This window comes from Myotis daubentonii, chromosome 5 (genome assembly GCF_963259705.1).
Source record: "Myotis daubentonii chromosome 5, mMyoDau2.1, whole genome shotgun sequence".
Taxonomy (NCBI): Eukaryota; Metazoa; Chordata; class Mammalia; order Chiroptera; family Vespertilionidae; genus Myotis; species Myotis daubentonii.
Window position 1 is genome coordinate 21,267,997 of NC_081844.1, and position 25,160 is coordinate 21,293,156.

The following is a 25,160-nucleotide window of genomic DNA, read 5'->3' on the forward strand; positions in this document are numbered from 1 at the left end:
GGAGAAATATCAATGGGTTGCCTCCCATTGGCTCCCCGACAGAGGATCAAACCCAAAACTTAGGTATGTGTCCTGACCAGGAATTGAAACCACACCTTTTAGTGTCCGCTCCAACCAACTGAGCCACCTGGCCAGGGTTTAACACCCATTTTCAATTCTTTTGGGTATAAACCTGGGCATGGGATTGGTGGATCATATGGTAATTTCAGGTTAAATTTATTGAGGAATCATCAAATTGTTTTCCATAGTGGCTGCATACATTCCCACTGGCGATGTATAAGGCAGCGGTTCTCAACCTGTGGGTCGCGACCCCTTTGGCGGTCGAACGACCCTTTCACAGGGGTCGCCTAAGACCATCCTGCATATCAGATATTTACATTATGATTCATAACGGTAGCAACATTACAGTTATGAAGTAGCAACGAAAATAATTGTATGGTTGGGTCACCACATGAGGAGCTGTATTTAAAGGGCCAGAAGGTTGAGAACCACTGGATAAGGGTTTCAGTTACTCCCCATCCTCACTAACACTTGTTATTTTCCCTTTTTTAGATTCATTCCGCCCTAGTGAGTGTGAAGTGGAATTGCATTGTGGTTTTGATTTGCATTTTCTTGTGACTAGTCATGTTGAGCATCTCTTTGAGCTCTTGTTAGCCGATGAAATGGAATTTTTAAACCAAAGATTACATGTAAATGTAATACATCTAGATGTAAATTAAGGGTTTACTTATATAAGGGTTAAACATGTAAAGACGTAATAAGTACATGTCAGATAATATTAACAGTGATTATTTCGCCACTTTTGGATTAGCGCTATGAATATCATTTTTATTTCTTACTTTTTCTATTTGTATTTTCTTCCATGAAAATGTATCATTATAGGAATAAGAAAAATCATTTTAATTAAGCACTCTAAAGGCAAAGGAAAAATGTGATTTTTCAGCTTCGATTATATTAAATATTTGGTCATTCCATGCTGCAGTGTTGTTTGTTGGGTTTTTTGTTTGTTTGTTTCAGTCAGTAAGCCTTCCGTCCCCCAATCTGTGGGCCCGGAAGCTCTGGCACTTGTACCCTGGACCTCCCCCTTTCTCGCCCCCACCCCCACCAGAGAGGACCAAGTCTGGGGCGGCCGCTGTCCCGGGTGCTGGAGGAGCGCTCGATCCGCCTCCCTTCCATCTTCCTCTCACTATTGCAGACCCATGAGACCTCCATTTCCCAGAACATCTAGGCAAAAATAAAGTCCAGCTCATGCCTCTCTGGGGGAAAAAAGAAAAGTGCTTTTTCCAGTTCCTAGCTTCAGACCAGCTTCACATCAAAGACTCTTGCAATTTCTCAGACATAACCACAGATATTTTAAATTTACTGAATCTTCTAATGATAGTTTTCTTTACCAGTAGTTGCCACATTTCCAAAGACTTAAATTTCACTGTTATGACTTTAAAATAATTCACATTTTGGAATGTGATGCAAAAAGAGAGAGAAGAGAGGAAGTCAGTCCTCACGGAAGGACCGAAACTTACCAGATAATGACTCCATCGTGTTATTGTGCTTAGTTATTCATCTCCACAACAGGGCGATCAACTGGCTATTGTTATACTAGATGCCCAGTGCACAGATTCGTTCACATTGAAAGGAAATGGCGGGGCGGACTGGGCGAGACGGGCTGGACATGCCCTGGAGCCAACCTCCTGCTGTCCCCCCCCAGGCTGGTCTCATCTGGGGCAAAGCCTGAGCTCAAAGAGCATCTGCGGAGTGAGCAGGGTCCCTCCGGCAGGTGGGGTCCCTCAGCCTGGCCAGCGGGGATCAGGCCGAAACTGGCTCCAACATCCCCCGAGGGGTCCTGGATTGTAAGAGGGCAGTTCTCGGGTGATGCACCCCGGAATCGGGCTCCCTCCTCTCTGGTTCTCGGTGTGTCACTTGAGAACCACAGTTGCCATGTCACCGCAGCTCGGCAGCTCCTGCGTTGAGCATCTGCCCTCTGGTGGTCAGTGCGTGTCATAGCTACCTGTCAGACGGTCACTTAAGCATATATATATATATATTTTTAGAGGCCCAGTGCACGAAATTCGTGCACTGGGGGGGGGGGGAGGGTGTCCCTCAGCCCAGCCTGCACCCTCTCCAATCTGAGATCCCTCTCACAATTTGTGACTGCTGGCTCCCAACTGCTCTCCTGCCTGCCTGCCTGATTGCCCCCTAACCACTCCCCTGCCAGCCTGATCGACACCCCTGCTGGCCCATTCACCCCCAACTGCCCTCCCCTACTGGCCCAATTGCCCCGACTGCCTCCCCTGCCAACCCAATTGCCCCCAACAGCCCTCCCCTGCTGACCTGGTCCCCCCCAACTGCCCTCTCCTGCCAGCCTTATTACCCCTAACTACCCTCCCCTGCAGGCCTGGTCACCCCTAACTGCCCTCCCCTGCCAATCCTGGTCACCCCTAGCTGCCCTCCCCTGCAGGCCTGGTTGCTCCCAACTGCCCTCCCCTGCCGGCCTGGTCTCCCCTAACTGCCCTCCCCTGCCGGCCTGGTCTCCCCTAACTGCCCTCCCCTGCCAATCCTGGTCACCCCTAGCTGCCCTCCCCTGCAGGCCTGGTCACCCCTAACTGCCCTCCCCTGCTGGCCATCTTGTGGTGGCCATCTTTGACCGCATGGGGGTAGCCATCTTGTGTGAGGGAGCGATGGTCAATTTGCATATTACCTCTTTATTCTATAGGATAGTAAAAGAACTGAGGCTTAGAGAGAGAAATGATGTTCCCCAAGCCAAACAGCTAGTAAATAGCAGACTGGGGTTGTGACCTTGGGAGCACAACACCAGGGCGTGGTGGATCCAGGGTCATCGGACCCTGACTGTTCCAGCTGCCTGCTCCACCTTCGTTAAAGAGTGGTCCTGTCCTCATGGCCCAGGATGGAGCTCCAGCACCCCATCAAGGCTCCAAGCAGCAGGAGGAGGAGGGGGAAGGACTGGGCAGAGACAGTGTTCCAGATTTCTCTTAAGGAAGGCTTCCAGAATGACCATATAAGCTTTGGTTTCTCCATATGGGACAGGACACGGCCATTGAACCAATCCAGCTTCAAGAAAAGCTTTCAACGATAACCTGTACTTCAGCCTGCCATCCACCTGGCTAAAAACTAGGGATTCCAAGAGGGTAGAAGTGGATACCAGGAGACACAATTAGCCCTCTCAGACACTGTCCATCCTGTTGACTATCAAAACATCCAATGTGTCACCCTGGCCGGTTTGGCTCAGTGGATGGAGCATGGCCTGCAGACTGAGGGGTCCCAGGTTCGATTCCAGTCAAGGGCATGTACCTTGGTTGTGGGCACACCCCCAGTGGTGAGTGTGCAGGAGGCAGCTGATCAATGTTTCTCTCTCATCAATGTTTCTGGCTCTCTATCCCTCTCCCTTCATCTCTGTAAAAAATCAATAAAATATATATTTTTTAAAAATCCAATGTGGCCCTAGCCAGTTTTTCTCAGTGGTTAGAGCTTTGGGCGCAGATTGAAGGGTTTGATTCTGGTCAAGGGCACAGACCTGGACTGTGGGCTTGATCCCAGCCCTGGTCAAGGCGTCTGCAGGAGGCAACCAACCAATGTGTTTCTTTCATATCGATGTTTCTCTCTGTGTGTCCCTTCTCCTTCCTCCATCCTCTCTAAAAACCAGTGGAAAAAATATCCTCAGGTGAGATTAACAACAACAAAAACATCCATTGTGTGTCATTCTTCCTATACAAGGAACACGCAACATTCCCAAGGGAGTCAACCCCATCCACCTGCTCCCTCCATTTGTCTCAAAGTCCAGCATCTTGGGGTGACATGCAGTCCTCTCCCTTAAATCCTGATGTGGGCTTTCGTGGTCTGCAACTCTATGCACCTAAAGACAGTTATCACCCTGAAGTAATAACTGGATCATGACTATTTAAAATCCCAATGGAGACTTTCTGTTTCTATTCATGGCAAGCTAGGTTATTTGGATCAAACTTCCAGCTTTTTAAAAAACAACTCCTGCCGAAACTGGTTTGGCTCAGTGGACAGAGCGTCAGCCTGCGGACTGAAAGGTCCCAGGTTCGATTCCGGTCAGGGGCATGTACCTGGGTTGCGGGCACATCCCCAGTGGGAGATGTGCAGGAGGCAGCTGATCGATGTGTCTCTCTCATCGGTGTTTCTGACTCTCTATCTCTCTCCCTTCCTCTCTGTAAAAAATCAATAAAATATTTTTAAAAAATAAAAATAAAAAAATAAAAAACAACTCCTAATGCTGGGTACTTTTTCAATTTCTTAAATGAGTAAATGACATGAAAACATGGTAAAGAGGTATAAAGACACTGCTAAATGAAAATAGAAACCTAGAGATAACATGAACAGCAATTATACTTTTGTTCTGGAAGCATTTCCCAAGTCAGGGAAATGTGAAATTCTGTTTTGATTATCTGGTGGGGGAAGAAAATCAAAGTCCAGGATTCCATAAGGAGGGGAAATTGTAAGAAGACTCTCCTCACATAGTGGAGGCCTCAAAAAGCTACACCTCTTAGGGTGAGAGCAGACAGGAATGAAAGAACCAGCAAGGGCCTTAGTAACCGTGGGCAGAGAAGTGTTGAACTTCATCCTATATAATAAAAACCTAATATGCTAAGTGTCCGGCCATCTGTTCAACCAATCAAAGCGTAATATGCTAGTGATATGCTAAGGGTGCTCAACCGCTCACTATGACATGCACTGACCAACAGGGGGCAGACGCTATGACCGGTAGGTTAGCTTGCTGCCGGGGTCCCGCTGATAGGGACTGAGCAAGACAGGCCAGACTCGCCCTGGAGCTCTCCAGAGGTCCCTCCCTGGATGGCCAACCTCCCTCATCTCTCCCCAACCCGATCTTGCACCAGTGGGGTCCCTCGGCCTGGCCTTCGCCCTCTCACAATCTGGGACCCCTCGAGAGATGTCTGAGAGCCAGTTTTGGCCCAATCTCGCAGGCCAGGCTGAGGGACCCCACTGGTGCACAAATTCATGCACTGGGCCTCTCATTTCACTTAATCCTCAACCAGCAGAGCTCCCAGGACTCTTCTCACAGAAAGCTGCCTTCTCCAAATTCTACAAATATTATTTCAAATATGATAGCCTTTATCCAGGAAAAGATAACTAGACACACAAGAACCCTGACCCTATGCATGAAAGTCAGCAGAAACAACGGACAATATAACAGATACAGTCATTGCAATGATCAGGCACAAACTATAAGGCAATCGGGCTTGTCATGTTTAAGTAAACATTGTAACAGGGCAACCATAGGAACATTGCGAAGGATTCTGAGATGAGAAAAGACTGGGTATGTTAGGAGATCGGAACTGAGGTCAGGGTGGCCAGTGTGTGTAGCGTCACGTTGGGTTCTCCTGTGTGACTCAGGGCCTCAAATGTGCCCCTTAGATCCGTCCTTCAACCTGGTTCCTTCCTGCTCAAACACCTCCCATGGCTCCCCACTACCCAGGCGATAAAGTCCGTGCTTGGGCTGAGGGAGAGCCCGCGATCAGTGTGGGCCCTGCGGTGGGCTGGAGACACCGGACCCCTCCACCCAGCCTCACCCGCTCCCGGGTGCCCGCAGGCCCAAGCGCCCGCTGCAGACTCAGTGAGGCTGGAGCAGAGGTGACAGCACAGTTTTTTCCTGGGAACCTGCAAGGGGAGGTGTGCAGGGTCACTGCGGGCCGGCGCCCAGCGGCTCCACCCGCAGCCACAGGCCGCCCTCCGCGCGCAGGATGAGCTCGGGCTTCCTGCGAGGCTCCCCCTGGTCGCACAGGACGCGGAAGCGCAGCAGCGTGAGCGCCAGGACCACCTTCATCTCGGCCATGGCGAACGTCTGCCCGATGCAGTTCCTGGGGGCCAGAGGGAGAGGGGCTCAGATGGTGTCCGCGCCCCACTTCCGCCTGCAGGGATAGAGAAGGGGGTAACCGCGCCCGGGGACCCCAGGCTGGCTGGCCACCCCCACCCCCGCGTCGGACACCCGCTGGCCTCACCTGGGCCCCACCGAGAAGGGGATAAATGCCAGAGGCGACCTCTTCTGGGGTGTGTCTGGGTCGAAGCGGAAGGGGTTGTACACCTGGGGGCGAGCAGGGGCAGGCTTGCTGGATGGGTTTCTCCGGACACCCAGGCATTCCCAGAAAAGCACGTGGATACGATGGAAGGGGCGTGTCTGCTGTCCGGGGTCAGGCTCCCTCCCCATCACCAGGGCCCACGGGGGGCGAGGGGGCGGGGAGAGGGAAGGGGCAGCACCTCAGGGTCCGGCCAGACTGACGGGTTGTGATGAACCCCGAAGATGCTGATGATACAGATGTTTCCTGTGCGGGGGGGAGGAGGGGCAGTCAGAACGAGGTCCCCGCTGAGGGACCAGCACCCCCACCACCACCCCGTCACGGCCAGCACCTTTGGGGATGACCCGGCCATCGGGGAGCAAGACGTCCTGGGTGCAGCAGCGGGAGATGACGGTGACCGGGGGGTGCAGGCGCAGGCTCTCCTTGATGCACATGGTCAGGAAGGGCAGCTGGGCCAGGTCGTCCCTAAGGACCCACAAGGGTTATCCACCCACAGCAGCACCAGACACCCCAGGCTCCTGCCCCCGGAGATCCTCTCTCCACCTCACCCCAAGACCAAAATAAATTCCAGGTGAACCAAAAATGTAAGCATCAGAAAGTCGAAATGACAAAAGTTGCTAAAGAAAATGTAGGCTGCCCGGGCCGGCGTGGCTCAGTGGTTGAGCGTGGACCTATGAACCAGGAGGTCACGGTTGGATTCCCGGCCAAGGGCACATGCCCAGTTGCGGGCTCCAGTCTCAGTGTGGGGTGTGCAGGAGGCAGCTGATCAATGATTCTCTCTCATCACTGATGTTTCTCTCTCTCTCTCCCTCTCCCTTCCTCTCTCTGAAATCAATAAAATATATATTTTTTTTAAAAAAGAATAATAATTTAAAAAGTAGGCTGGTATTTTTAGAACCATTTCTGAGCAAAACACAACACTCACACGGTATTCTTAAAAGCATTAGTACATTTGCCTAAAAAGCTCTTTAAATTATATCATTACCTCAGAGCAAAAACACATCTCTCTATGATGGACTTGGAAGGCTATTTGAATAACTAAGATCCACTCCACACTCTAAGGTTGGATGACCTACTATGAAAGTGTCAATTCCATCTAAATGAATCAATATATTTAATGCAATCCGATAAAAATCTACTTGTGGTTTTTTGGGAACTTGGCTGTTATCCAATTTGAAAGAATTAAAGTTCATTAAGAGCTAGGTCAATTTAAAAATAAAAGATCCAAGAAAGAGAATTCAGTCTACCAGATATTAAAATCCATCACAAAAATGCAGTAATAAAAAAACAAAACACCAGTGTGGTATTGTTGCAAGAACAGGAAACACCCATGAGACAGAATAGAGAAAGCTCAGAGACCGCAAATCCATAAGTGAAATGTTAGCACCTGGTAAAGGAGGCCTCAAAACTCCCTGGGCGATAGATGGAAAGTTTGATAGAAGGTGCTCAGACAATCGACAATGTGGAAATGAAACGAACCAGATCCTCATCTACTCCCTATACAAGGTGATGAGCATGTTAACTAACCTTATTGTATTCATTGTACAATCCTATATAATAAAAGCCTAATATGCTAAGTGTCTGGTCGACCAGCCCGCCATTCAACCAATCGAAGAGTAATATGCTAATGATATGCTAAGGCTGCTCAACCACTTGCTATGACGTGCACAGACCACCAGGGGGCAGTGCTCTTCCCTAGCTTGCTGCTGGGGTCCAGCCAATCGGGACTTAGCAAGACAGGCCAGACACACCCTGGAGCCCTTCCGCAGTCCCTCCCCGGCTGGCCAACCTCCCGCATCCCTCCCCAGCCCCATTCATGCACCAGTGGAGTCCCTTGGCCTGGCCTGCACCCTCTAACAATCCGGGATCCCTTGGGAGATGTCGGAGAGCTGGTTTCGGCCCGATCCCACAGGCCAGGCCGAGGGACCCCACTGGTGCACGAAATTGTATACTGGGCCTCTAGTATACACATAAATCATCACATTATACACCTTGAATTTACTAGTACACAGTGTTATATGTCCATTATATCTCCATAAAGCTGGGAGAAAAAAGATGAAGGCTTCTATTCATTGTAAAATATTTTGTACTATTTGAATTTCACCAAGTACATAATCTTTTGAAGTTGGGAGAAAAACACTTCTCCATCTCACAGGACTGCTGTGCTGAGCAAAGCCTTGAAGTTGAGGATACTGCCTCAAAAATGTTTATCCCGTGTAATATCTCCTTTCCATCCTTCAGCTCTTGGCCTAGAATCTGACCCCGGACCCCCAGGGCCCAGCTCATCCCCTCCAGTATGCCCCTGTAGTTGCAGAGAGATATTTCTAAGGCCCGCATCTGACCTGTCCCTCCACTGCTCAAACATCTCCCATGGTTCCCCATTGCCCTCCGTTAGTCATGGCTCTCCCTTCAAGAAAGAGTCTGCTTTACAGCTGCAAGGAGAACAGCTAGCTGACAGCCTCAAGCTATAGGGTCTCTAGGCCCTGCTGCAGCATTCACACCAAGGCCACACGTACCTGGGCAGCCCCTAGCCAATGACTGAGCAGGTGGCTACTGCTGCCTGACCAATGTGAGACTCTAATGGCAGCATCCCTGCCCACTTTTACCTTTTATCCAATACTAGAGGCCCAATGCACAAAGATTTGTGTAAGAATGGGCCTTCTTTCCCCTGGCTGCCGGCACCACCTTTGCTCCAGCCGGAGCCGCCTTTCCACCTTTACTCCATCCGGGAGCCGCCTTTCCACCCTCCCACGCTGCCCAGTGGCCTGGAGCAGCAGCTGGGGCGGTGTGGAACGCCTGCATCATTGTCATGGTGACAACACAAGCCTCCTGCCCTGCCCCGGCTGCTCAGGGCCTGCGTATGCAAATTAGCCCACCATCTTTGTTGGGTTAATTTGCATATTCACTCCTGATTGGCTGGTGGGCATCATGAAGGTGTGGTCAATTTGCATCTTTCTCTTTTTTTAACATATATATATTTTAAATATATTTTATTGATTTTTTACAGAGAGGAAGGGAGAGGGATAGAGAGATAGAAACATCAATGAGAGAGAAAGATCGATCAGCTGCCTCCTGCACACCCCCCACTGGGGATGTGCCCGCAACCAAGGCACATGCCCCTGACCAGAATCGAACCCAGGACCCTTCAGTCCACAGGCTGATGCTCTATCCACTGAGCCGAACTGGCTAGGGCATCTTTCTCTTTTATTAGTTTAGATTGACTTCCCAAAGAATTGAAGTAACACCCTTGGACACCCTTAACATAGTTTCCAAAGCACTCCAAGGGGGCTTCCATCACCAGTTCAGTCTCATCAGGAGTCCCTCTATGTCACAAGGATCCAGCCACCTCTACCCGCCCCCCCCCCCGCCCCGCTCCCCGCCTCCCCCGCCCTCCCCCCCCCCCCCCCCCCCCGCCAATATGCCAGGCTCACTCCTGCATGCTTCTGACCTGGCCTTTGCACAAGCTGTCCCCCTGGCCAGGAGCCCTATTCACTCAAGGTGGTGAATTCATCTTTGTTGTTGCACAACTCAGTTTCACCTCCTTTTCTTCCAGCCTCAGCCTTGCCCAGGTAGGACTCAGATGGGACTAGACACTGAGTTGGGAAAGGACAGGCAGTGTGGACCTGTTTACTGAATGAAAACATGGGTGATGTTTACCCCTAAAGATTTCTTGGGAATCCCTGGGATAGACGATTAGGTAGGGATTCAAGAAAAGAGCAAAAATTAAGGGGAGTTGAGGTCTTGCAACTTCAGGCAGAAATGCAAGGGAAGGGAGGAGAAGTTCATTTACTGATCACCTGCTGGGTGGCATCTGTTTTACACACTGTTGCAATTCTCCAAGCAGCCCTGCGGGGGCGACATTCACACACCACACACACACACACACACACACACACACACACACACACACACACACTACAGAGGCGGGAAAGTAGCATTGAGAAAAGGAAACTGATTTTATTAAAGTCACAAAGCAAGTTAGTGGGGCAAGAAATGTGGACACTCAGGTCTTTCTGTCCCCAAAAGCCTGTAACCTTTGTCCTGCTATCCAGGCTGGGTACCAGACCCTGCCTCTGGACTCTGCTTCCATTCCCACTACACGGGAGGACACAATGACAGAATCAACCAGGAGATCTTCCCTCTTCCCCACTTTGGGGGCAGAGCCAATGGGAGGGGCTCAGGAAGAGGCCAGGAGGACCTGCACTCACCATTCAATCTCTTGAGGCTCACGGTCCCCCAGGAGTTGTTGCACCTCCTGCCGGCAGCGCTCCTGGTATTCTGGGTGCCTTGCGAGGTTGTACAGGACCCAGGAGAGGCCACTGGCTGTGGTGTCATGGCCTGGGAGGCAGTCAGACAGGCTTGGGTCTTTGGGCTACTGCAGCACCAGAGGGTGGGCCGTGCCCTCCTATTAAGGCCCTCAGGGAGGGAGGGGGGGGGATCGGGCAGGATGGGGTGAACTAAGGCCCACCTGCCAAGTCCCTGGGATGGAGAGACCCCACCCCCTCTGGAATCCCACGCTAGGACCCTTACCCTCAAACATGAAGGTATCAGCCTCAGCTCGGATGTCCTCATCTGATAGTCCCTTCCCATTTTCATCCTTGAGAAAGGGCAAAATGCCTCAAATCACACCGGCTCTGAGGATGCGTGTCTGACCTGAAATAGTCCCTGAAGCTCCATCATCCATGCAGGGTCCTTCCCTCTTCATCTCCAGAGCACACCCCATGCGTTTTCTCTCTGGTCTCCTGCCTCCTGTTTACTCCTTCCAGACAGCCTTCTACAGCAATGTTTACTGCTTATCTCTAACCCATTCCTCCCTCCCTCAAGCACCCTCCATGGCTCCCCAGTGCTCTCTGCTTCAAGTCCAGGTTCTTCCATCTGACACTTGAAATCAGGGTCCATTCTACCTCTTGAATTCAGATCCCAGAGAAGCCCACCTTGGCCAGCAGGAGCACATCAATGAAGTCCAAAGTCTTGGTCTTAGCCTTGGCTTTGAGAAAGGCATGAGAACCCTGACTAATGAGGATGCGCCGCCGCTCCTGGATGACGGCGTCTGTGAACTTGTGCACCAGTTCACAAGCCCTGCGGAAGCGCCACCCGTCGGGGGTGAGGTAGTACAGGAAATCCAGGTGCAAGAATATCTGCTGGGCCCGCTTTGTCACCAGGGCACTGAGCTCCAAGATGGCAGCAATATATTCGCTGGGATACCTGCAGGACCAGGACAGACAAACCAGCTCCTTAACACACATGAAACCCTGGGAGGCCCTCCCAGCCAGACCCCAACACCACGTTCAATCTAGAAAAGGACGCCCCCCAAACATGCTTCTATCTCTATGAGCTGCCTCATGTCCTAGACCCCAAGACAAAGCTTAGGAATCATGCTCACCTCCTCTCTTCCTGTGCAATATCTGGCCCTGCCCATTCTGGTTTCTCTCAAATATGCCCCATTTTCTCCACCAAGCTCAGTTCTCCTGTTCATGGTCTCCTTGCATCCTGTGTCTACAGAACAGTCCATCATCTCTAGACTCAGACGTCTAAGCTCGGCTTTGACCACAACTCTCATCTGTTCAAACACCTCCCATGGCTCTCTGGATATCTCAGGATAAAATTCTACCTATTTGCCTAGCTTTTCAATGTCATTAAGATCCAGCCCCTGCCACGCTCTCCAACCTCATTTCCAAGATGTCTCCTCACTGTTTCACACACTCCTGGCCTTTAGCAAACGGTTCTACCTACCTGAAGGGATCACTCTTTTTCTTTCCCTAACCTTATCCTTCAATGCCCAGCCCTGACCCACCTCCTCCAGGAAGGCCCTTATGATTGCCCTGGTCAGTATCCCCCTCTCCATCTACTCCCTTGGGGCCATGGCTCATGCTCCCAGGGAAGAGACTCACTCTTGGCAGTTGCTGTCAAAACTGAAGACACATTTCTGCAGACTGTCCAGGGTCATGAGGCTGATGTGCTCAAACATGTCCAGACGGGTGCTGCCCTCTGAGGCCAGGCGCTTCCACTTGGCCTGGACAGAGAAGGGCATAGAGCTGAGGCTTCCCCGAGCCCTTCCCCAACCCAACCACCTGATGGAGTCCCCGGACCCTGCCTCTTGGTCCTCTGCCCCAGGCACCCATCTCAGGGAGGACCAGGCTTGAGTAGGAGTGACCCCATGGCTGAGAGTCAGGATACTTGGGTTCAAGATCATTGTCCTTTTCTAGGCTCCACCTGTCAAATCTTCAGTCAACTTAAGATAACCTGTTTTTGTGTCAGAAAAACCAGCTTAAAATTCTTCTTTTTTTAATATATGTTTTTTACTGATTTCAGAGAGGAAGGGAGAGGGGGAGAGAGATAGAAATATCAATGATGAGAGAGAATTATTGATCGGCTTCCTCCTGCACGCCCCACACTGGGGATCAAGCCCACCACCCAGGCATGTGCCCTGACCGGGATGGAACCAGGACCTCCTGGTTCATAGGTCAACGCTCAACCACTGAGCCCGGTCGGGCTAGCTTAAAATTCTTGATCCACCACTCATAGCTCACTTACTAGCTTTGTGAATTTGGGCAACTCCCTAATCTCACTGACCTTCTGTTTTATCACCTGTAAAGTGGTCATAATTATCATCTCTACCTCGTATGGTTGTTGAAAATTAAATTATACAACATATGCAATGGACTTGGCTCGTCGGTTTTTTGGTATTCAGTAAGTGTGAAGTAACTGTTAGCTATCACTTTCGTCTTCAACATTATCATAGTGGTAATGACTACCAAAATGACTACTCCCATTTGATAATGACCATCATTATCAAATGATCAAATGGGAAATGACTGCAAAAAAAGTTTCCATTTCTTTGCCCGTCCCTACATCCTCATCCTTTGCAATGAGACACTGCAGTGCTTCCGTTAGGCGGGAGCACCTCTTGAATCTGAGCTGGATGTGGGACTTGCTTCAGCCAATAGAAGACGATGGAAATGATGGTGTGCTGATTCTGAAACCAGCTTCAGGAAGCACTACATGTTTCTGCTTGTTCTCTTGGAATGTGGTCTCCACCATGCAAGCGAGCTGGCCTACTAGAAAACGAAAGGCAAATGCCATCCTAGACCAGCCAACAGCAAGTTAAGCCGCAAACATGTGACAGGGCGGAGCCTGGGTCAGCAGAGCTGTCTACTGAACCCAGCCATGACCACAGGCAGTGTGTGATTCCCGCCGGGACAAGAAGAACTACTCAACTGACCCAGCATCTCACGAGCAATAACAAATATTGTTTCTCAGATCCATGAGTTTTAAGGGGGTGTGTTGTGCAAAAAAAGCGACTATTCAATCTTTATCATTGCCGTCTTGAACCTAGAGGGCTTCAGTGGGCAGACTGGATACTACAGCCTCTCTGAGCGCTAGTGCCATCCTCTTGACCACCATTAAAAAGGGGTTGTTATCTCGAGTGTACAAATGAGGAAACTGAGGCTTAGAGAGGAAATGCAAGGGCCCCCTAGCCATCCAGTAGAGCAGGGACTCCAGACCACATATGCCTGAGGCCACTCCTCCTTTCCCAAGGCTCCAGCTGGGTCCCTGGGTTTAAGGAACTCACGTGCATGATGTCTGTGCTCTTGTTGAAAATCTTCATGTAGGGCTTCAAGATTTCAAAGTGGAAGGCGGGAGTCAGCAGGCGGCGGTGGTGGCTCCACTTGTCACCGGCGCTCAGCAGAAGCCCATCCCCTGGTAGAGGCAGCCACGGGGAGTGGGCAAGGTAGGACCTTCTCCTGGTCCCCCAAGGGTGTCCCCACCCTGCTTCTCCCTCAGTGACTCACCCAGCCAGGGCTTCATGAAGCTGTAGAAGACCATGTCCTTGGGGGCGACGGCAGCTGACATGAATGCGGACCATCAGGGGCAATGGAGGGAGGAAGAGAGGGACTTTGAGCAAGGGGAGGAGGCTAAGAACCAGGGGTCTGCATTCCCCCTCCAAACCCATCATGGCAGAAATGGGACAAGGGCAGAGGAAATGGGGAGGAGGAGGGAGCCACGGGAGGACCAGACCAGGCTGCAACACAGAGCAGAGCAAAGGCAGAGCCCAAAGACACCGTCCTACATGCTTAGACTCACCCCAACATGGCACCACGTGCTTCAACACACCTTGACATGGATCCTACATGATCCAACATGTTCTACACACCCGAGCACAGTCCAGCACTCTGCAAAATGCCTTTACAGGGACCTACGACACCCTGTCTGCCCCAGCACTCTCTGACATCTCTTAGGACATCTGACATGGATCAAACGTTTTAACATATCCTGACATGACTCCAACATGGATGGCATGCCATGACATAATACAGCATGCTCTGACATGGATCCAAAGACAGTCTGACATGACCTCAGTATGTCCCGCAAACAGGCCCCAGTTAGGACTTAAATATGGTCCCATTAATGTCTCAGACATGACACAGGTATGACCCAGACTTTCTCAGTATTCTCCTCTACCTTATACTCAGCATTAAGTGCTTAAGTCAGGGGCTCCTCTGTCCTTAAAGGGAATAGAGGATGCTGCCCCTCCCAGACACTGAGCTCCACTCACCATGAAGAACTGCCACTACTCCCTCTAGACCAGGCCCCCAGGGCCAACCAGACACAGGTCACCAACCGGGGGTCTGGTGGATCTTCCCCCACAATAGTCTGGCCATTGGTCTTCCCGTCCCAAATCACCTTCTAGCTTAGGGTTCCTCCCATCAGAGGCAGCGAGGGCAGCTGAAAACACACAGGGCTAAGAGGAAAGCTTCAACATGCTCTGTGGTCTTGAGAAGTTACTATGCCTCTCTGAGCCTGATTCCTCACCCAGGAAGTGCCCACATACCAAGGTTGCTGGTGGATGGACATCTGGTATCTGCCTGTCCAGTGTCCATCCCCTTCTCCTGAAACCAGGACCCCATCCCTCCTCCACTCTCAATCCAAGTAATTAGAAGGGTGGCCATGCCAACCCACCCTCTACTCCAGAGCTAAGCATATGACTCTGAGCCTTAGCAATCAAGTCACAGTGATTAGGTGAGGGCTTGGTCCCTGGAACCCAAGCCAGGCCAGTTTAGAGAATCCTGCAATCTTTCCTGGGAATGAGCTCACTTTTCCAGGGCAGCTGAGCTCTGGCACAGAAGAACACAGACCTATGAGACGAAGACAGATTTCCAATGGCATTGTTTGAAGACCTGGATCCAGACTGAAGACAACTCTAGCTGAGCTTTCCAGTCAATAGCTCCCCTTTCTTCACTCACATCTACAAGGTTGAGTTTCTGCCACTCAAAGCCAAGAGAGACTTTGTCAACTAGAGAGAACCAGGGACCTTCCCAGAGTTACCCAACAGGTTAGTGTCACAGTCATGGACTCTGTCAACATTGCCCATTCTCCTGCTCAACCTGGTCTGTCCAGGGGTGGGAAGGGCTGGGAGCAGAGTCAAGGGAGAGGCTAGGGTTGGGGGCTCCTGGGAGCTGTACCTGGGGCCTGGAGCACGGGGGCAACAAACTTAGGGTGAACGAGCCGCAGGACAGGGTAGAGCGGCCCAACCCACCAGAGATGGACATCACGGAAGTAGTGGCCCAGTTCCTCTATCATCCGCAAGCCCTCCTCATTGCTCTTCACCTGGGAATGGATGGGGATGAGGCAAGGCCTGACCGGGGGCCTCAGCTGCAACAACTGCCCACTGTACCCTCTACTCACCATACCCTACTCACCCCTTAACTCCTGCCTGGATTATTGGTCTGCACCCGTCTCCACCTCACTATGCCAGCTTCTCTTCAGGTCTTTTGTGTGTCTAGCTACCTATGTGTCTCTCCTTGTCCCCTCATTCTCTTTATCTCTCTGTTTCTTTAGGAGATAAATAAGTAGATAGATATATGAGACAAATAGATGATGATAGATAGATAGATGATAGATAGATAGATAGATAGATAGATAGATAGATAGATAGATAGATAGATGATGGAAAGGAATAGCCCACTCAAAGGCCTGGAGATGAGAGAGCCAGCACCTGGCTATGAGCAGCAAGAAGTTCCATGCAGCTAAAGTGAAATGGGTGGGACACAGAGAAAAGGTGGAAAGGAGAGCAGATCAAGCAGGGCATCAAGAAATCACGAGTGGGTAGAGGCAGGGGATTGATTCTGAGGGCACTGGGGGGCCATGCAGGATATGGAGATGAGGAGAAGCAGATGGGGAATTGGAGAGATGGACAGAGAAATAAGAGCAAAGAAACAGAGAAAGATGTTCTAGCCAGTTTGGCTCAGTGGATAGAGCATCAGCCTGCGGACTGAAGGGTCCCAAGTTCGATTCTGGTCAAGGGCACATGCCCAGGCTGCGCGCTGGGTCCCCAGTGGGGGGCGTGCAGGAGGCAGCCGATCAGTGATTCTCTCTCATCATTGATGTTTCTATCTCTCTTTCCCTCTCTGTTCCTCTCTGAAATCAATGATAATATATATTAAAAAAAAAAAAAAAAAAGAAGCCCTAACCGGTTTGGCTCAGTGGATAGAGCGTCGGCCTGCGGACTCAAGGGACTCAGGTTCGATTCCGGTCAAGGCCATGTGCCTTGGTTGTGGGCACATCCCCAGTGGGGAGTGTGCAGGAGGCAGCTGATCGATGTTTCTCTCTCATCGATGTTTCTAACTCTCTATCCCTCTCCCTTCCTCTCTGTGAAAAATCAATAAAATATATTTAAAAAAAAAAAAGAAAAGAAACAGAGAAAGAGTGAAGGAGAGACAGAGAGAAGAACACACAGAGATACAGGTAAACAGAGGGAGTAAACGAAGTAAGTACATACACAGATGCACATACATCTATCTTCTGTTTGTATGTATGTATGCATGTATTTATGTATGTATTTATCTATTTATATCCATCCAACCATCTATCTATCCATCATCTATCATCTATCTCTATACATCTATCAATCTATATCTATATATCTATCAATCTATCCATCAATTTATCCATCATCTATCATCTTTCTATCCATAATCTATCTATATACTCATCCATCTATTCATCCATCTGTCATTTATCCATCCATCATCTAGTCACCTATATATCTATCTATCCATCCATGCATCATCTAGTCATCTATCCATCCATCATCTTTTGTCTATCTATTACCTATCTATATTTATCTATCCACCCATCATCTCTCATAGTATGTCCTGTTTATCTATCTCTCCTGAAGCTATGGACATGCCCATTAATTGTACCGTTTACAAATGAGAAACTGAAGCCATGTCCCCAGAAGGGGAAGGAGGGTGGATCACCTCCTGGTGAGGTGTCCTCTCCAGTCCCTCCGAATGGAATGCCCCATCAGAGCTGACAAATTCCCCGGTGCTCCAGGCAGGTAAGATGAGTTGTTTTCACTGTGTGACCTGTCCCTGCTCTCCAAGGACTCGATAAGATCGCTCCAGAGAGGAAGAGCAACTCCACTCACCAGTTGAGGGGCTGGAAGAGGGAAGAGTGCCCAAGGCCATCCTCCACATCCAAGCCCGTGGAGGGGGAGTCAGAACTAAGATCATTCTAAGACCCAGAATCTCAACCAACCTTCATGATGAGCTTGGGACCTTCTGTTCTGTGATGAGCTTGGGACATCCTGTTCTGTGATAAGCTGGGGGTTGGGGAGAGGAGAGGAATTGGTCGCTCATCCCTTCGGCCTTGGATAACCAAGAAAGGTGATTGCAAGTTCATCCAGGCCTAGAGCATGGCCTCCGCCATGACATCATCAAATATTTATGAAGTGCCTACTGTATATCAGTTCCTGGCATGGGCACTACAGATATTGTGTCTACCCCCAGTGACACTGACTAATGGGAGAGATGAATAAGGAACAAATAATTGGACAATTAACTGTTTAAGTGTGAGCAAGGCCTAGTCAGAAGTCAAGGTCTGGGGATCAAGGACGGTTTCTAGAAGGAAGTTACATTTGAGCTGAAAATGGGAGGAATCGACCAGGCAAAAGAAGTGCTTCCAGTCAAAAGAGAAGTATGAGCAAAGGCCCTGGAATGGCTTGGCTCATTGAGGAGCTAAAGCAGGAGCTGAGCGTCCTGAGTGTGGGTGGGGCTGGCGAGGGCAGGCAACATTTATTCTTTATCTTCAGAGGGATAGGCAGTCATCAGTTTTTAGCCAAGAAGAGGCATGATCTAAACTCAATTTCAGAAAAATCTCTTCAAGGTTAAAGAGAGAGAGGATGATAGTAAACAAAAGCCAAATGAGGAGATCGGAGAGGGAGCTGGGTGAGGCTTCCAGAGAAAGATGATGGTGGATGGAGCCAGGGGTGTGGCAGGAGGATTCAGAGGGGACAGACTGAGGAAAGGTGGTGGAGGCACCACAGCCAGATGTGATGAACGACCAGATGTGTAGGTGAGAGAAGAGAGGGGCCAGGGGACCCTATATGGGATGTGGATAACTGAATGATGAACTAGACCCAGGGTGGGGATGAGGACTGGGGATGGAGCCGTGATTTCAGATTCCAACTCGGAGACATGAGGTATTTATGAGACATCCCCACCATATGAGGAGGGGAGGAAGGGGCTGGACACAGAGCCTCAGACTCAGGAGAAATGTGAACTTGGGATTCACTTATGCAAGGAACTGATGGTCTCCTCAAGATTAGAAGCCCTTGGTAAGGAGGTGGCCTTGGGAGAGAGAGGAAGGGTTAGGACTCGGAGTGAATCCCTACATGGAAAGGTAGGATGAAGGAGGAGCTGGGGCTGGGGATAGAGGAGCCACATGGAGGTAACAAGGGCAGGGACTTGTCCTAGAATCAAGAGAAAAGGGAGCTTGCAAGATGACAGAGCAGTCAGCAAGGTCAGAGTTGCTTGGAGGTGAATGAGATGGGATTTAGGGGCCTGAGTTCACATTCATCTCAGAGGAGCCTGATAAGAGTGGAGCAGACTAGAGCAGGTGAGGATCGAGTGGGGAGATGGAGGGAAGGAGGGAAGACAGGTCTTTGTCCATGAGGAGACAGAAGAGCATGCAGACGGGAGGTTCTGTGCAGGTTGGATTGCACTGGAGGTGAGTCAGGATTTAGCTGACACCCTTTCGTCCGGTTTCATGACCTCCTCTAGCATCATCGTGGAGACAGATTGGAGGATGTGGTGATTGAGCTCAAACAGGCAGAAGCTGTCCAAGGAGTCATGATGGAAACTTCAGTTGGCGAGAGACTGTAGCCCATGTGCAAAGGATGGAACCAAAGCTAAATGCGTCCAAGGAAGTGGGGTCAGAAGGAAGCTGTCGGACTGAGGCATGGAAGGGACTAGACATCCTGGAGGCCTCAAAGATGGAGAAGAAAGAAGCTGGGAGGAAGAGGGGGTTCTGGCCAGGGGATGCAACACTCAGATCAGTGGCTCTGGAGGCAGCGCCTTTACAGGTGACGACAAAGTCCAAAGTGTGACTGTGGCAATAGGGGGTGGATGCAGCATGGACAGAGGGCCTCTGGGGAGAAGGGTAGGAATGGGGAAAGGGGCCAGGAGCCCCGTCCCAGGAAGTCGGCCAGAAGGGCAAAGGCCGGAGGGATCCCTTCTGGAAGGTAAAGTGGTCAACTTTGATCTAAGTTGGGCAACGGGGCCCATTGATACACCTGGGGAGTGGGAGGCAAGATAAGAAAATTGCCTGAGGAAGGGAGGAGGAGAGACTGCCCACACCTCTTCTCAGGCCCAGCTGTGCCCTGGGGGGAGGTGGGGAGGGAGGAGATGGCGGAGGTCATAGTTCATTTCTTTGGGGAAGCAGAGGTCAAGAGAGGAGCAGACACTGGCCTGAGCCCAGCAGAGATGAGCCGGGCAGTGAGCGGACCTTAAGGAGGCCTCAGGTCTGGCATCGGAGACTGCAGTCCACCCTGAGAAACCCTCAGAGGAGCACGGATGGGGACAGACAAACAGAAGGGGGCTGGGGGTGAGGAAGGGTAAGAAAAAGAGAGCTTTGGGGACATGGAGTGCACAGAGGAGAAGAACGAGCCGGGGGGGGGGGGGGGCCGTGAGGAAAGAGGGCTCCCTCACTGCTCTGCTGTCCTCAACACCCCCAGCCCAACCTCTGAGCCCCATCCCCAACCCTTCGGGGAGTCCATCTGAAACGGTAGAATAAAATGTTCCCAAAAATTTCTCCATGGGGCAAGCCCTACCAGAACTACGGCCGTTATCAATAGGTAATTATAAAACAACGGTCCAGGAACTTCCCTGACTTCTTTTAAGTTTGTTTTTCAGATCTAAAGCCAAGCTGCCAGCCACAGGGACACACTCCATCCCCGGTTAGAAAGTCCCTTCCCACATCCCATAATAAGTGCTGCACAATCCCAGAATGCTTCGCTTCACGGACATATACCTGGATATCAGTGTTTCAGAAAGGAAAAGCCTGCTAACCTACTCCCTGATTGGTCGGCCCAGAAATGTCTGTGTTCTCAAGCCCTGAAGCCCCTGAGCCCCACATTTGGGGTGCAGAACCTGGGACCTTATCTCTGTGCTCTCTTCCTCCCCAATAAATCTGCCGCTGCTTTTATCAGTGTCCCTGGTCTAAATTCTTTAAATATCTGAAGACAAGAACCCAAACTCGTTGGTAACACATCTGCCCTGATACCCCAGACTTGTCCTGATGCCCACACTCACCAAGCCCAGGTGACCCCAAAACCAGTTCCGCTTTGGGGGCTGCGGGAAACACCGGAGGCGAAGAGAGTTGTCATACATGGTATAGATCTTTGCCAGGACGCGGGCCAGGAGCCAGGAGGCTCCCAGCAGCAGCAGGAGTAGCCACGGGGAGGCTGCCAGCGGCCCCAGTCCCAGCCAGGACAGGCTCAGCTGCAGCATCCTGCAGGGCAGCAGAGGGTGAGCTCCTGGGGCCTAGGACGGGGCGGTAAGGGGGAGCTCAGAGGCAGAGACCAGCTTACAGAGGAAGAGGGCCATGGGCAGGTTACAGGGCATGGGGGCTCTGGAGGGAAGGGAGGCCCAGGGAAATTCAGAGGGAGCGGGAGAGGGAGAGAGAGGCAGAAAGAGAGAGAGACAGAGAGGGAGAGAGACAAGGAGGGCAGGAGGCATAGAGAAGGGGAAGGGAGAAAGAGAAAGAGGAATGAAGAAACGCCCAACAAGAATCAGCCTGCAGAAAGTTGCCAGGGGCGGCTCCAATTACAAGGAAACCACCGTCCTGGGCCAGCTTGCTCCCCGGAGCGCCCCTCCCTGCCCCAGGCCAAGGGCCCTCAGGCCTGTCAGCCTAGCCTCGTACCTTCCGCCTGGAGCACTTAGTCCTACGAGATCTCCTCGCCCTCCTCCTGGGAGGACAAAGTCCCTGGCCGACCTCTGAACTCCGGGAGGCTGGGCTTGGCGGAGTCAGCCAATGCCTGTGTGCCTAGCTGTTTCCTCCCTGATGGCAGTCACCCAAAGCTTAAAGCCAGAGCCAGCCGGGTCCAGAGAGAAACCAGCTCAATGTCACAGAGTGTGAGCGCTGGGACCTCAGGACTCGGCCCCTCCAGTGGGGTCAGGGCACAGGTTCGGGTGTAGACAAAGGTCACTCTCGGCCCCCCAAGTTTACTTCCTCTTCTACCTTTCCAAGCCTAGGGTTCAGCAGGTAGAACTTGAACTTGATTGTTTAGTTGCCAGGTGAGTCTTGGCCTAAACATCTCCCTGGCTCCTCCAGGGCACGCAGTCCTACCTCCAAGCAGCCCAGGGCCTGAGCTGACACCTGCCTGCTGGGAAGAGGAACAAAGAACCCAGCCTGGCTGGGGCCTCGCCCATCAGATTCAGGGGTGGATCAGGGGCGGAAGGGCCCTTTGGAAAGAGGGTGCCTGGAGGTGAGGGGGGTAGGTCTGTGGGGCCGTGAGAAGAGGGTCCAGACAGGAGAGGGCAGAGCTGGGAGACCCTCGGTGACTACTGTCTCGCTCTCGCTCTGGCTCTCGCTCAGACTGCAAGCTGTGCTGGCCCCTTTGGGGCTTAGCCTTCCCATGGGGTGAGAGCCGGAGAGGGGTCACAGCTTGTCCAGCTCCTTCCCAAATTTCCCCGTGAAGGGGTCTCAGCCCCTAGGAGGTGTCCCCATGGTCAGGCTCCAAAATGAGGGTGAATTTGAAGGATGCAGCTGAGTGAAAAGATTGGGACAGACTTTCCTCCTGCAACTGATAGAATGTTGGGGGAACACACACACACACACACACACACACACACACACACACACACACACACACCTCATTCCTTCCAGTCCTACATGATCCAGCTCCAGATGCCTGTTCTGGAGCCCGCAGCAGGTGAGACACACTGCCCTAGATTCCCCCCCGCCCCCCCCCCCTCCTCCTCCTCCTCCTCCTCCGCTGGGTGGGTCCCTGCTGACAGGCCCATCTGGAGAAGAGTGAAGGGCAGGGCCAGGGTGGATGAGAGGCAGCAGGGCTGGCCTGACAGGTCTGGGGAACAGCAGGAGAAGAAAAAGAAACACAGGTCTAGAGAGGTGTGGTAATGTGTACCAGCCACACAACAAAGCCATTCAGTTTGACAGCTTGGGAGAAAGAGAATCCTGGCACGTAGTAGGTTTCATTAACTCTGTAGGGAAGAATAGGACGTAGCAGCCATGAGCTCTAAGAACTCAGAAGGCGGTCCTCAGCCCCGCAGCCTGGATATCACCTGCAGCATCTTGGAAATGCAGAATCTCAGACCCACCAAGGTGCTGACTGCAAACGTTTTGCCATTGTCCCCAGGAAAGGGAGTTTACTTCCCTTCTCCTTGAGTTGGGACTGGCCTGGGTTGCTTAACCAATAGTACGTGGTGCAGGCGGTGTCATGCCAGGGATGGCCTTGAAGACAGCTGGCAGCTTACACCTATATTTGCTCACAGGACACATTTAATGCCATATAGAGAGATGACTGACAGATGATGGAGATAAGTAACAGATGATGGAGATAGATAATAGATAGATGATGGATGCATAATGAATAGATGGGTACGTAGATGATTGGTAGACACCTGTGCTAGTAGTTCTGTTTCTCTGGAGAACCTGGACTGATGCAGAGGTGAATCTACTTCCTCTCTCCTTGAACCCGAGCTGTCCTCAGTGACTTCAGGGACAGGTTTGGGTGTAGTTGCCAGGTGAGTCTTACAGATCATGAGAAGACTTGAAGCTCCCTTCCAGCCCCCTTGGGATACCCCTGTTGTACACAGCTGCCATGTTAAGAGGAAGCCCAAGCCGCCCCACAGAGAGGCCCTACGTTAGCAGGAACTGAGGACCCCAGCCAACAGCCAGCACCAGGTGGCCAGCCATGTGAGCGAGTTATTGTGGAAGAGGACCTTCCAGCTGCAGACAAGCTGCTCCAACTGACGCTGTATAGAGTAGGGCAGCGGTTCTCAACCTGTGGGTCGCGACCCCTTCAGTGGTCGAATGACTCTTTCACAGGGGTCGCCTAAGACCACCCTGCATATCAGATATTTACATGACGATTCATAACAGTAGCAACATGACAGTTATGAAGTAGCAACAAAAATGATTTTATGGTTGGATCACACCATGAGGAACCGTATTTAAAGGGCCAGAAGGTTGAGAACCACCGGAGTAGAGACAGCCATTCCAGCGGAGCCCAGCCAAACTGTAAATTGGTGAGCAAAGTGAAGTCTGTCAATCGAAGCTACTGAATGTCTCGGCAGCTCGTTACGCAATAACAGCTAACTGGAACGGGTATTTCCCAACGTGTTTGGAGTCCTCAGAAAAATGGTTGTGTGATCTTGCTCCCTGGCATATGTCATCAGTTTGGCTCAAATAAACTCTTATAAAAAAATTCTCTTTTGCCGAGACCGATTTGGCTCAGTGGATAGAGCGTTGGCCTGCGGACTGAAGGGTCCCGGGTTCGATTCCGGTCGGGAGCATGTGCCTGGGTTGCGGGCATATCCCCAGTGGGAGATGTGCGGGAGGCGGCTGATCGATGTTTCTCTCTCATCGATATTTCTCTCTCATCGATGTTTCTGGCTCTCTATCTCTCTCCCTTCCTCTCTGTGAAAAATCAATAAAATATATTTTAAAAAAAATTCTCTTTAAAAAGTGGTTATGTGTGCATAAATGTTTGCATAGATACGGGAAAATGTTCATATATGCAACGTGTAAAAACTGAAGAGAAAAAAAAATCAACCCAAACTGCTGGGTTGGGACTGGAGAGTAGAAATGGAAGAATTTCCCTTTAAAAGTTTACACTTGCAACTTAAAAAAAATGTTTTTTATTGATTTCAGAGAGAGGAAGGGAGAGGGAGAGAAAGAAATATCAACAATGAGAGACATCCATCAGCTGCCGCCTGCACACACTCTATTGGGATCAAGCCTGAAACTCAGGTATGTGCCCTGACCGGGAATCAACTATGACTTCCTGACTCATATAGGTCGACACTCAACCACTGAGCCACACTAGCTGGGCTATGCTTACAACTTTTTTTTTTTACATCAGCTCATGCAATATGTGGAGAGAGGAGATAAATAAATAAAGTGCTTATAACAACCCTCCCTTGATTCATGGTCAGCACCAAGCATGTGTTTGCCATTATTTCTCTTATTTCATGACAGAATCAAGACATGGAAACCAGCTATAAATGAGTCTTAGGTCCCTCTGGTACAAACAACATGGACATTACTAGCTGTGAATGACCCCCATTCCCTCAGCCCTTGCCAAGGAGGGGGGCTTCCAAGAGGGGTGCCAGCCCTGAGATTGGGGTCAGATGGCCCAGAATCAAAGCCCAGCTTTGCCACTCTCCAGCTGTGTGACTTTGGCAAATGACTTGCCCTCTCTGATCCTCACTATGGAACCCAATATCCATCTCAGGATAACAGTACCTGTGAGAATCAAATGAGAATATTGAATGGGAAGGACACACAAGAAGTACTCAGTCAATTTAAATATCATTATTGTTATATTAACTTCGAAGACATCCCCGCTCCCCCGCTTGATCCTTAAGCCCCTCCTTTGTAAAAAGGGCATAACAACAGCCTGTGGGGATTGGGGATTGGGCATAAACACAGGTCTACATGCATCCCTTAGTCTGAGTTCCCCGAAAGTCGACTGTGACACAAGAATTCAAGTGCAAATCCTTTATTCTGAGGCAAAAATTCAACTGTAAGTTGTTTCTTTGGGAGGTGATCCCAGGAGATGCC

At 50.8% G+C, this 25,160-nt stretch overlaps 1 protein-coding gene across 6 annotated transcripts in view; it reads right to left on the minus strand.

Moving 5' to 3' along the window:
* Nucleotides 1-21,392, minus strand: part of LOC132234884 (cytochrome P450 4F3) — a 48,519-nt gene extending 27,127 nt beyond the window's left edge. For 2 of the 6 annotated variants that reach the window (XM_059696418.1, XM_059696414.1), the window contains exon 1: nucleotides 20,666-21,269. In XM_059696418.1, the coding sequence (XP_059552401.1) occupies nucleotides 20,666-20,863 (198 nt within the window). In that variant the 5' untranslated portion in view covers nucleotides 20,864-21,269. The other 4 variants (XM_059696408.1, XM_059696409.1, XM_059696410.1 and 1 more) reach the window with 4 other exon arrangements.
* Nucleotides 21,393-25,160: the final 3,768 nt, after the last annotated feature.